The 13434-nt window shown below is 44.5% G+C and overlaps 1 protein-coding gene across 4 annotated transcripts in view; it reads right to left on the reverse strand.

The window, feature by feature from the left end:
* KEL (Kell metallo-endopeptidase (Kell blood group)) overlaps window positions 1–13207 on the reverse strand; it is a 59697-nt gene extending 46490 nt beyond the window's left edge. The window contains exons 1-2 of one of the 4 annotated variants that reach the window (XM_042454431.1): window positions 13131–13207; window positions 7822–7959 (exon numbers count right to left, since the gene is read on the reverse strand). In XM_042454431.1, the coding sequence (XP_042310365.1) occupies window positions 7822–7842 (21 nt within the window). In that variant the 5' untranslated portion in view covers window positions 7843–7959; window positions 13131–13207. Of the gene's footprint in view, window positions 1–7821; window positions 7964–13130 lie in introns of all 4 variants that reach the window. The other 3 variants (XM_042454432.1, XM_042454430.1, XM_042454433.1) reach the window with 3 other exon arrangements.
* Between the last annotated feature and the right edge of the window lie 227 nt (window positions 13208–13434).

Genomic DNA, 13434 nt, shown 5'->3' on the forward strand with positions numbered 1-13434 from the left:
AAAGGCAGAGGTGGGGCAGAAGCAGCTGAGGAGGAAAGGGGTGTGGCTAGGGCGGGAGTCTTAAGCCCCCCAACCCACTCCCTTCAGGAACACCACTCCAGCTCAGACGCCAAAGCCAAAGCCACAGCCAGAGCAAGCTTCCCAACAACACCGGGACTCAAGGCAAAGGCAGAGGTGGGGCAGAAGCAGCTGAGGAGGAAAGGGGTGTGGCTAGGGCGGGAGTCTTAAGCCCCCCAACCCACCCCCTCCAGGAACACCACTCCAGCTCAGACGCCAAAGCCAAAGCCACAGCCAGAGCAAGCTTCCCAACAACACCGGGACTCAAGGCAAAGGCAGAGGTGGGGCAGAAGCAGCTGAGGAGGAAAGGGGTGTGGCCAGGGCGGGAGTCTTAAGCCCCCCAACCCACCCCCTTCAGGAACACCACTGTAACTTTAAGGGGTTTGGAAGTTTGATTAGGTCATCTCAAGATCTGAGGAGATTATGGGTCGAATTAAATATCCATCAGCCAGTAGGTCCCTTGTCATCTGATTGTTAGACCACGGGGCCAAAGGGTTGGGACGATTTATGTCCCAATCATTTTATCTTGCCAATGGCTCTGAATTCCACCACCCACCTGAGGCCGGGAATGTGGTGGGCGCGGCCATTGGAGTTGTGCTGGGGAATGGGAGGCATGGTTGGAATAGAGGGAACAAATGTTACAAAAGAAGACGGGATCGCTGTTTGAAAGCTATCCCGCCTTCAGTTCCCTCTGTATCTCAGAATGGCTTGGAGAGCAGACCAACCATTCCACAGAACCTCACTCTGCTCCTCTGCAATGCCAGGTCGGTCAAAAACAAGACCCACATCATCCAGGACCTCCTCCTGGATGAGGATGCCAACCTGGCCTGCTTCACAGAGACCTGGCTGGGAGAGGATAGCGCAGTCACCTGGGCGCAGGCCCTCCCAGCTGGGTATTCTGTCAGTGAGCAGGTGAGGAGAAGTGGGCGGGGGGGCGGAGTGGCTCTGGTTCACAAGAACCACCTGACCTTGACCAGGATACCTGTCCGGAACACAGTCCACTTCGAGTGTATGTATCTCAGCCTGAAGACCAGGGATAGTCTGGGGATTTTGCTAGTCTACCGACCACCCCGTTGTCTAGCAGACTCCCTGACTGAGCTGACACAGGTGGTCTCTGAGCTATTGTTGGAGTCCCCCAGACTTCTAGTTTTGGGGGACTTCAACATTCCGCTCGAGACCAGCTTAACAGGTGCGGCTCGGGAGTTCATGGAGACCATGACAAACATGGGCCTATCCCAACTGGTCATTGGGCCCACACATTGTGCAGGTCATACACTCGATGCGGTCTTTAGTACGGAACAGGAATATCCGTGGGCGGAGGTGGTAAGTACCTCCGCATTGTCATGGACGGATCATTTCCTGGTCAAGACGGCACTAAGAGCCAATATCTGCCCCACCGGGGGTGGTGGACCCATTCGAATGGTCCGCCCTCGAAGGCTAATGGAACCAATAGGATTCCAGAGAGCCTTAGAGGGTTTAATGGTTGGGAATGCCGGTGACCCTGTCGATGCTCTGGTTGATACCTGGAACACCGATCTTACCAGGGCTATCAACACGATCGCTCCCAAGCGTCCTTGCCAATCCGCTTCAAATCGTAGGCCATGGTATACACCAGAGCTTAGGAGAATGAAGCGGTTCGGACAACGACTAGAGCGTAAGTGGCGGAAGACTCGACTCCTATCTGACAGAACTCGCCATAGGAACTTTCTTTGTTCCTATCGGGAGGCAATTCGTGCAGCAAAGAGAGCTTTCTCCTCTGCACGTATTGCGTCTGCAGAGTCCCGTCCAGCAGAGCTGTTTAAGGTGGTGAGGGAAATGACGCAGGTACCTCCTGCGCCAAATCCCTTGCTTAACCCGACGACGGCCTGCTGTGACGCATTTAACAACTTCTTTGCAGATAAAATCTCTCAGATAAGAGCCGACTTAGACGCCACTGTTGTAACAGAATCTATAGGCGAGGCGTCCAGTGACTCCGTCGATGAAGTTATTCTGGATCAGCTCCAATCAGTGAGTACCGAGGACGTGGACAAGCTGCTTGGTAAGGTGAGGAAAACAACCTGCCCTCTTGACCCTTGCCCATCATGGCTGGCCGTCCAGGGGGGGGATGCATTGAGGAGATTCCTCACGGATATTATCAATGCATCCTTTAGGGAAGGGCATGTTCCATCTTGTCTGAAGGAAGCGGCTGTTAAGCCGCTTCTGAAAAAACCTTCCTTGGACCCCCTGGATATGAACAACTACAGGCCTGTTTCTCTGCTGCCATTTTTGGGCAAGGTAATCGAGAGGGCGGTTGCTCTTCAGCTCCAAGCTGTCTTGGATGAAACCGATTATCTAGACCCATTTCAAACCGGCTTCAGGACAGGCTTTGGGGTTGAGACTGCCATGGTTGCCTTGACTGACGATCTGCGTCTGAGCATCGACAGGGGTAGTGTGACCCAGTTGGTGCTCTTAGACCTCTCAGCGGCTTTCAATACGATAGATCACGGCATCCTCCTGGACCGCTTGGGGGGATTAGGTATCGGAGGCACTGCATTGCAGTGGTTCCGGTCCTACCTCTCGGGCAGGTCCCAGAGGGTGCTGATCGAGGACAGTAGCTCCAGAAAGAGGGAGCTCCTTTGTGGAGTCCCTCAGGGAGCTATTTTGTCCCCAATGTTGTTTAACATCTATATGAAGCCGCTGGGTGAGATCATACGGAGTTATGGTGCTGGGTGCTATCAGTACGCTGATGACACCCAAATCTATTTCTCCATGTCTCGTTCGTTGGCCTCGAATTCTAATGGCATCTCTTCTCTCAATGAATGTCTTCGGGCGGTAATGGGCTGGATGAGGAAAAACAGATTGAAGCTGAATCCGAACAAGACGGAGGTGCTCACAGTAGCGGCCCCGAAACCAAGAATTGGGTTGCAACCACCAGTCCTGGACGGGGTCACACTCTCCTCTAGTGACTGTGTTCGCAGTCTGGGGGTGCTCCTTGACTCGTCGCTCCTGATGATAGATCAGGTGAATGCGACGGTCAGGAGCGCCTGTTATCAGCTTCGGCTGATACGCCAGCTGCGCCCTTTTCTGGAAGTAAGGGATCTCGAGACAGTTGTGCACGCGCTGGTAACCTCACGCCTTGACTTCTGTAATGCGCTCTACATGGGGCTACCCTTGTGCCTGGTTCGGAAACTACAGCTGGTTCAAAACATGGCAGCCAGGCTTGTGTCAGGAACATTCAGAAGGGACCATATCACTCCAGTTTTGAGGTCCCTCCACTGGCTGCCTATTGGTTTCCGGGCCCAGTACAAGGTGTTGGTTATTACCTTTAAAGCCCTAAATGGCTTGGGTCCAAGCTATCTCAGAGACCGCCTCCTCCCATACAATCCTCCCCGCGCTCTCCGGTCCTCTGGGAGGAACTTGTTGCAGCCTCAAAAATCGAGGCTTGCGGCGACCTCCCGGAGGGCTTTCTCTGTTGTCGCCCCCAGGCTCTGGAACGGCCTGCCGGATGAGATCCGTCAATTAACATCTTTGGACAGCTTCAAAAAGGCTGTCAAGACGGATCTCTTCAGGCAGGCCTTCCCAGATTGAAATATCCCGGCCTCAGGATCTCAAGATTTCCCCCCTCCTCAGTAATGTCTCCAAAGCCCCTTTTCTTTAGAATTGAAGTTGCAGTGGTTTATTGGTTGGTATTATTTTGTTTAATTTATTGTTATTTTAACTAGTTATTGTGGTTTTAAATTAGATATGTTGTTTAATAACTTTTTAAGGGGGGAGGGAAATATATTGTTTTTATGCTGTATGTTATTTTAATGTTGTAAACCGCCCGGATTGGTTCGCCACAGGGCGGTATATAAATAAAAATTTATTATATTATTATTATTATTACATGTTCTCAGCCTCAGGGGAAGGCAATGGCAAAACCCCTCTGAACAAATCTTGCCAAGAAAACCCCTTGATAGGTTCACCTTGGGGTGATAGGTTCACCTTGAAGTCAGAGATGATTTGAAGGCACACAGCACACACAGTACTTACACTGACCCATGAATAAGTTGAGCCAGATTTTTGGGTCAACTTTTCTTTTACTAAAATGTCTGGACTTATACATGAGTATATACAGTCAGCCCTCCATATTCATGGATTCCACCTATTTTTTATTTTATTTTATTTTTTGGCAGAGTCATAGTCCAGCACTCAAGCCACTACACCACACTGGCTCAATGCAAGCCTATCACAGAGTTTTGCTTGGCAAGATTTGTTCAGAGGTAGTTTTTCTTTTACCTCTTTTGAGGCTGAGAGAGTGTGACTTGCCTAAAGCCACTCAGTGGGTTTCCATGTCCAAGCAGGGATTCTAACCCTGGTCTTCAGAGTCCAGTGCTCAAACCGCCCTTACATTATCCATGGGTCATATCAAAATCCATAATTTTTGCCCTTGAATCTGCCCTTGACTTATACATAAGGTTGACTTATAGTTGTGTAAATATGGTAAATGGATGAATGGATGGGTAGATGGATAAATAAATAATCTCACCCCAAAAAGGATTAAGGTAGCAATCCAATGCCAATTTTTCAGCATAGTTTAGTGGTTTGAGTGTTGGACTGCGACTCTGGAGACCAGGGTTCGAATTGCTGCTCAGCCATAAAACCCACTGGATGACCCTGGACAAGTCACAATCTCTGAGCCCCAGGGGATGGTGATGATAAACTTCATCTGAAGAAATGTACCAAGAAAACCCCATAATAGGTTCCCCTTAGGATCATTGTAGGTCAAAAACTACTTGAAGGCACACAACAACAAACAACAAGCTGCATTGAAGACAGAGGGACTAACCTGTCTCCTACTTCCCCCCACTCAAGGGGGCTGGCTCAGGTGAAAACACATTAACCACAAAATCCCCAGTTATACCGATTAAACCTCACCTAATCTCCACCCTAACCCTGCTCACCAAAAGTCAGTTTGAATGAAAATGTCTTATACTGCTTCTGGAATCACACAGACATAGGCTTTGGCAAGACTTCAGGGGAAAAGAATTCCAGAGATGAAGAGACATTTTTTTTCTTTCTCTCCCCCTCCCTAAAAAAATCCTGTGTTCTCAAACAATACTGCCCTCTTTGCTAAAGTATGAAAAGTGCACTTAAAATAAAGTATGCAATTAATACAGTTTGTGATTAATCCACACCGGGATTCATAATCAGGCTTGTGTAATAAGTAATGATTAGACCTTGCTTTTCATGTAGGAAAATATGTATCACTTGGAACTAATCTTTACACTGTATATTTTCCCCCCATACTAAGTTTGATTGCAAAACACATTTAAAGCAGCTATAAGGAAAACTCTGTAGCCCATATGTGATCAATTTTGCATTTGACAGCTTTCATTTGCTGGGGACATAAATAACTGCAACATATCAGAAAGTTGGAGAGCACTGAGATCAGTCCCTTTTATTTGAATAGCACACTTTACACTTCTGGCAGTTTTGCCTTTCCTCCAACACGAGAAGAAAATATGGATGCTGGTTATTCTGTACGTTTAATCTCACAAACCAAAGATCAGTGCTTGAGCTCTCTGCCACCTCTAATCACACTCATTTGGGAAAGCCCCTTGTCCTCTGAAGCATATTCCTTTTATTTGCTATATAACTGCTTGCTCTGCCCTGTGCTCCAAAGGTTATATTTAAAAATTTCAGAATATTTAATATCATTTGGAGTGGATTTGGTGGAACTAATAGTGTGCTGCAGTGGTCTGAGTGTTGGACTATGACTCTGGAGAACAGGGTTCGATTCCCAGCTCGGCCATGAAACCCACTGGGCAAGTGACCTTGGCCAAGTCACACACTCTCAGCCTCAGGGGAAGGCAATTGCAAACCTCTGAACAAGTCTTGTCAAGAAAACCCCATGATAGGTTTGCCTGAGGGTTGCCATAAGACAGAAATTACTTGAAGGCACACAGAACAGCAACAATCAAATAGGCAATATTAACTATTCCAATAATCTGTTACTGGGGTTAGGAGCAGGGATGGATGGATGGATGGATGGATGGATGGATGGATGGATGGATGGATGGATGCACAATTTTGGTATTTTTAGCCATGTATATGCAAGTACACATGCGGATCCAAAATCTATTTACCATGCCCCATGATATATAAAACTTCGAGGATTCTGGTACTACAGGCTAGACCTGAAACTCTCAATGCTTCCCAGACTTTGGTCCTCCAGGTGTTTTGGACTTCAATTCCCAGAAGCCCCAGGCAGTTTGGCCAACAGTCAGGAATTTTGGGAGCTGAAGTCTAAAACATCTGGAGAGCCAGAGTTTGGGAATCACTGTATCTATTGTGTGCGCCGTGCACACTATCATTTTTACGTTGCCTTCACATCTCCCTGAAATGCAAACAGGTACAACATTCAATGTAAAACTAGTACCCCAAAACAAAGTAAACAGGAACAGAAGTGTATAACTTATGCAACTCAAACTAACTAGAAAAACCTTTTAGGATTTTAAAACAAAACAGATAAGTAAATATAATCATCTTTCCTTACAATCTCATATATGTATGTGTGCTGTTTGACTTTAAGTCATTTCCAAATTATGGTGACCCTAATCATTGTGTTTATTCAGAGGAATGCCATTGCCTTCCCCTGAGGCTGAGAGAATGTGACTTGCCCAGGTCACCCAGTGGGTTCCATGGCTGAGCTAGTCTCTAGAGTCATAGCCCAACACTCAACACTACACTACACTTTACTCTGAAATAAATTCCATCAAGTTCAGGGGAACTTCCAACAGGACTTCAAATGAGGTAGGATTAAAGTCTTAATGGTCTTAATCAAAATGTAGCAAATTCACAGAAAAACAGAAAACATTGGTATTCCATCACTCTGTCTAATGGAAGTGAATGCCAATGGGAGTGAAGCCATTATAATAATTTGTTATTGTGTGCTTTCAGGTTGCTTCCATCTTGTGGCAATCCTATCATGGGGTTTTCTCGGGCTGAGAGTATGCGACTTCTCCAAGGTCACCCGATGAGTTTCCATGGCTGGGCAGGGAAAAGAACTCTGACCTTTAGAGTCCTAGTCCAATGCTCAAATCACTACATCACATTGGCTCTCATTGTAATAATACTGAGTGCTTAAAAAGAGATGTCCTGCCACAAAACACGATTTTATAAATTACAGTATTTTCCTCCTAACCCATGGCCTCCCTGCAAATCATCAATGGTGAAAGGATGACATTCTGCACATGTTCAAAGACACTGTCAGCTTATGTATTCATTTATATGCAGTGTGGCATAGTGGTTTGAGTGTCAGACTACAACTCTGGAGACCAGGGTTCAATTCCCAGCTCAGCAATGAAAACCACTATGTGACCTTGGGCAAGTCACATTCTCTCAGCCTCAGGAGAAGGCAAGGGCAAACCTCCTCTGAACAAATCTCCCCAAGAAAACCCCATGATACATTCACCTTGGAGTCACCATAGATTCGAAATGACTTGAAGGTGCACAATAATGACAAACAAAAGAAATGAATTAGTCAGTGATAAGAGACCATGTGAACTGGTATGCTGAAAATATATATTTTTTATAATCAGAGATGAAATTTGGACACAAATAGCATAAAAACATAATGTCAGAAGACTAGCAAAGGCTCTTGGAAAGCTTTATTGAAGCACAAAGACATGTAAGAGCTGAAGAAGATGCAGAAAAAGCAGAGGAATTAGAACTGGATGGATTCCTATGAGCAAGGAGACAGAGACGGACGGTCAACAGAACGAGGCTTGGGCTTTATACAACCTGTGGCAGAGTCCTCCTCATAGTTCCACTGTGGAGTTCTTTGGAAAACTTCTCTTCTTGCTGATTCTTGATTCCTTCCACCTTCTCCGCAAGCAGAGAATATAATTTCAGATCAAAGACAAACCCTTTCCTTCCAGCCTGGCTGAAGGCATTAAAGAGGAGTGTCAGAGAAAGTGATCAAAATAACATCTTTCAAAAAAACAGAACTTGGTAACTCCTCCACCCACCCTCTTCCTCTAGTACTGGAATATGCAGTTCACACACACTTTCTGATCCCTGGCATGGAATGACCACCAATTTCATTTTGTTTTGCAAAGTAACCCCATTGCCATTTTTTAAAATTGACAGCTTCTCAATCCTCTTTCTCTCTTTCTTCCCTTCCCATACAGAATCTCATGAGTCACCAACATTGGGCATTTGCACCCAGACAACCCATGGTTTACACACTGGGGGTTTTTTTTCCTGTCACTGTTCAGCTGCTGGTGTTCCTTCCTTTCTTCCCACCTCACCATAAGTACACAAGTCTGTTTTGGTCTGTCTTTGATATATTTTCTGCACATCACCTGTTTCAACCTGCTATAGTGGGGCCCTCCGGCTTCTGCTAATAATTGAAGATAGAAATAACATCAGCTCTGAATTCCATTGATGCTTCTTTCTCCACATTCCCTAGAAGCAATGGAAAACTATACACGCTGCTGCTACTGACATTCTCACATTGTCTTCTTTTGTAAATAGAAACTATATCACTCCATGATGAGAAACAGGGCAGGGGAAGATGTTGAGGGCCAATTTACACATTGCACTGTATTATGGACTGGATGGGTTTCTTCTGTTGCAAAGCACTGTTGGGAAGGAGGATTTACAACAAAGAAGACAGGTGATTTCATAGGATGGTAGGCTTTTACCGTAAGCCCTCTTTGTGCATAATAATTATAAAGCACTTAATAACATACAATCAATTTTTCTATTGCTCTTGCTTTCAAACAGTGGCATCACTAGGGTTGGCGTCACCCAGTTCAGTAACTCATGGTGTCACCTCCTACCAATGCTAAAACCACTACAGGGAGGAAATTTCAAAAGTAATACGAGGAAGGCAATGGCAAGCCTCCTCTGAACAAATCTTTCCAAGAATCCCCCATGATTTTCGGATTGGCATAAATAAAATGTGAAAAAATGGAGGCACACAACAACATAAGAGAGAAGCCAATCTCACTTCTTTTCTTCCATTCTCTGCCACAAAAGTCAAAGGTACTTGCAGAAAGCATGCCATCAGATTACTATTAGATATGGAGAATTTCTTGGCATGCTAGTTCAGTGTATCTGATACCCACTAGCCACAAGGGACCTATGTAGGCTGATCATACATACTGTTTTAAATGGGACAGTACCTTCCCCCCACACACATTTTCAAACCATCAGATCATTTTAATATAAATGTCAGTTTTGTCCTGTTTTCAAGGGGAAAATGCCTTATTATATTATGAAAACAGTTTGAAGATCCTTCTTTGAAATTGTGGTTGTCAAAAAAAAGTGTCCTGTAATGTGAAACGTTTTTATGATAAAGCACGTATTGAAAGACTGAAATTATTGTCTTACTTTTTCATAAATATGGAATATTACAGGACCCTATCCTGTTTTTGCCAGCCCAATGTCCTGTTTTTGTCTCAAGGAAATATGGTCAGCCTAGACCCGTGGTGATGAACCTATTGCACTTGTGCCCTCTCTGGCACATGAAATCATTTCTGAGGGCACACGAAGAGATGGGAGGGTGAGGAAAGAGTAGGAGGAGGCACGTGCCTGTTCCTCCTCTTTTCCCGCCCTCCCGTGCCTTTATTGTCTCTGGTGAAGTCCTGCCCCTGGAAGCTCCACCTCCAGAAGGTGGAAGTCCCACCCCCAGAAGTCCCATCTCTTTCCCCCAGAAGTCCCACCCCTTGGCACTGGGTAACACCCGGTGCAAGGATGCCTTTGAGTTTGGGCACTCGGTCTCTAAAAGTTTCACCATCACTGGCCCAGACCTATGCCTAACTGCCCTAGATTCTAGTATCCATGCCTGGGGATCAATGTCCCTAATTTGCCTTTGTTACAGATTTGGAGGAGAGGGTTTTTAAAAATAATCCAGCATGAGTTCCAGTCTTACTTTTGAACTTCCTTCCTGAGGTCTCTAGAAATTAAATCACATGGTACCTCTTATGTCTAATACACACTAAGGGGTTAAACAGACCAGCGAAAATCAGCAACATTGGGGTGGAGTGGGGGCATGGTGAGCACACACTGCACACCCTGATGTAGTGTCATGCCACCTGCCCAAAAAGATGGTGAGCAGTGCCACGCCATTTCTTTGGTGCACTGTTTAGAAATGCTGTGCCAAAGAAACACCGAAAATGGCTTTTTGCCAGCTCTAAAAGGAGCAGCATTTTGCCAGTCTTTTTAGAGCTGGGAGAACGCCAGATTGGGGCACAGCGTGCAGTTGCCGCAGCCCCAATCCAGCAATGAAAGGGGCAGCAGAAAGCCACTCCTTTGGGACCATCTGTCAAGCCCCTAAGATTGCAGAACTTTTCCAGTACTGTAATTGGCAAGGTTCACTTGAAACTACAGACATACCTCAGTTAACAAAGCCTCTGACAAAGAAATTACTTTTTGCAAAGTCTTTTTATGCTCAGTCAGACCCTCCCTTTTCTCCTTGTCCTCCATCTAGCTGGAAGTTGTTGATTTTTTTTTAGCAATCAGCACTCAGACGGTGGTTAAGGCAGGCTGGAGAAACACAGACTTTCAGTGCTGAGTTGCAGGAGCATCTCTGTAGTATACAATGCAATAAAGCCTAAGCTAGGAATGAATGGAAGCATGCTTTCCTACAATAGATAAGATAAACAGCAGCTGCTTCTAGAATCCCATACTGAACCTCCAGCAACAGCAAACAGAGAAAGAAAGGGAAAGCAGATTAGCATGCCTTGCCATCTCTCCCCAGCATATTAAAATAACGTTTTTAAAAAGCATAGATCTGTAAATCTGGCTTTCAAAATGGAAATCATAAGACAAGTGGAGGCTGGTGAAATAAAGAAAAATATATCCTCAGAAGGATCAGATATCTTTGTTTCCTTATGCAAAGCTTACCTGACCTAGTTGTTTTGTTTCACATATGCATAATCCCAAGTGTTTGAATAAAAAGTTTGCTGAAACATGCTGAATTGCTGTTCTTTTTTGTGGTGTAGGAACTTAGCACTCTTTTCCTCATATTATTTCTGCCTCTGGTATCCAATTTTCTGTTAGAGAAGTAATGCCTTGGAGCAAATCTACTTTATTAACTGAGGTATACCTGTACTGACAACATAAAATAATTGTGTTTGGTATATCTGTGAAAGCCAGCATGGTGTGGTGGTTTGAGCATTGGACTATGACTCTGCAGAACATGGTTCAGTTCACCACTTGAGTATAAAAAAACACTGGGTGACTTTGGGCAAGTCACATTGTCTCAGCCTCAGAGGATGGCAAAAGCAAACCCTCTCTGAAGAAACTTGCCAAGAAAGCCCTATGATGTGGTCAGCTGAGGATCACCTTAAGTAAAAAATGACATAGAGACACACAACAACAATATCTGTGTCTAAAAAATGAAATGCCCTCTTGGCTTTTTAAAAAAAAATCAGTGGAGGGTAAATAAATATAGTAACACACCACTGGAAAAAAAAACTTTGAGCAATATGTCACAGAAAGCAACACTGAGTGAATTATCTATAATATCATTACTTTTATCTGGGAAATTTTGGGGTGCACATGTTCACTGACAGATTGAATTTTGACTTAGAATTATGTTTTAAGGCTGCAGTAACATACTTGTGAGTAGATATACAGTCATCCTTCCATATTTGCGGCTTTGATATTTGCGGATTTGATTATTCATGGATTTGATTAACATGTTCTCTCTAGGACTGTCTAGGTCCTCCAGTGCAACGCTGTGGTCAACTTGCACTGAAAGACCATTTGTAGCTACTCCAATGCCATTCTATGGTCAGTGTATGTTGGACATTGACCACAGAGTTGCACTGGAGGACCTAGAGATTCCTAGAGAGGGGTCCTCTCTGGTAAAACAGTGTTTTTGTTATTTGCAGTTTTTCCATATTCACGGGGGTCTTGTTCCCCTAACACTAGCGAATATGGAGGGACAACTGTATATAAGATTGCATTGTCAGAGGCACAGAAAATCCCAACTTCTGCTGCTAGAATTATGATCCAAACAAGGAACAGAATGTGGCTCTGCTCAAATCCCAACATGATCAGCGTGACCAGATGTCCACCTTTTCCAGGGCATGTCCTACATTTCAACCTTCTGTCTAGGAAGAATTCCAAAATGTCCTCCATTTTGAGCATAACTGAGAAGCATGAATTTACATTTATATTAACATTTTTTTTTTTTTTTTTGCTTTTATGTTAGGCATGTCCTACATTTTTCTTGAAGGTCCCATGTTTTGCAGTGCCTTGTCCTCCTTTGTGGTGAGGACATCTGGTCACTCTGAAATTGGAATCCTGTCAACTGCAGAAAGTTAACAGATCATGACTCCTTATATCCGAAAGCTTTCCTCAAAAAATTCATTTTTTGAGGCCCTTAATCTCTGCTGGGATTTGGTTCCAAGAACCCCCAAGGATACCAAAAACAGTGGATGCTTAAGTCCCATTAAATACAATGGCATGGTAAAATGGTGTCCCTAATGTAAAATGGCAAAATCAAGGTTTGCTTGGAGAAAGAATCCATGGATGCAGAGGGCCTACTGTATACAGCCTGTTCTTCACTTTTCCTTCTCTGAAGATTATTTTGAAAATGTTTAGGGGAGGCTTTGAATCATGTCTAAGAAAGCATCCACTTACTGTATATACTCTAGAAATTTTACTCAAAAAATGACCCCAAAAAAGCCCAAGTTAACTTATTCATGGGTCGATGTAAATACTGTAACGCTCAGTTTAAAAAGGATCCATGTCTTGGTGAAAGGCTTGAGTATAATCTGTCCTGGAAGCACTGACACCCCCCCCCCTCTACTTTCTTATCCATCCAGCCTTTAGGATGAGAACAAACAGTTATACCTGCTGGGATTTTCTAAGTTCTTTGGCATTGTTTTCCTTTGCTTTTCCTTTCGATCCCTTGTTATATGCCCCTCAACATGGATCACATCAAAATCCATAATTTTGGCCCCAAAACCTGTCCTCATGAGGTTGACTTATAGTTGAGTATATGCACTATTTGCAATGGATTGAGATAAGTCTGCTTCCAAAAGCCTATTGCTGAAGCCAGCTGCATCCTGGAGGTTTTGCAAGTGCAGTACCTGAGGAAGGTGTCCAGTTGTATTCTTTCACTCTTCTGAGCCAAATGAAGGCAACGTCTCTTACTGTAGAGTCCATAGATGCAAATTACTAAAGCCTTCTATTTAGCTCTTCAGCAGGTTCCTCCAGTGTAGGACACACCTCCAAACAGCTCAGCATGTGCTTATCCTTGCCTTGCACATGGAGAGTTGGGTTCTTATGAGATAACAATTACTGTGATGTAGTGGTTTGAGCGTTAGACTATGACTCTGGAGACCAGAGTTCAAATCCCAGCTCTGCCATGTAAACTCACTGGATGACCTGGGT

The sequence above is a fragment of the Sceloporus undulatus genome, chromosome 2, assembly GCF_019175285.1.
Source record: "Sceloporus undulatus isolate JIND9_A2432 ecotype Alabama chromosome 2, SceUnd_v1.1, whole genome shotgun sequence".
NCBI lineage: Eukaryota > Metazoa > Chordata > Lepidosauria > Squamata > Phrynosomatidae > Sceloporus > Sceloporus undulatus.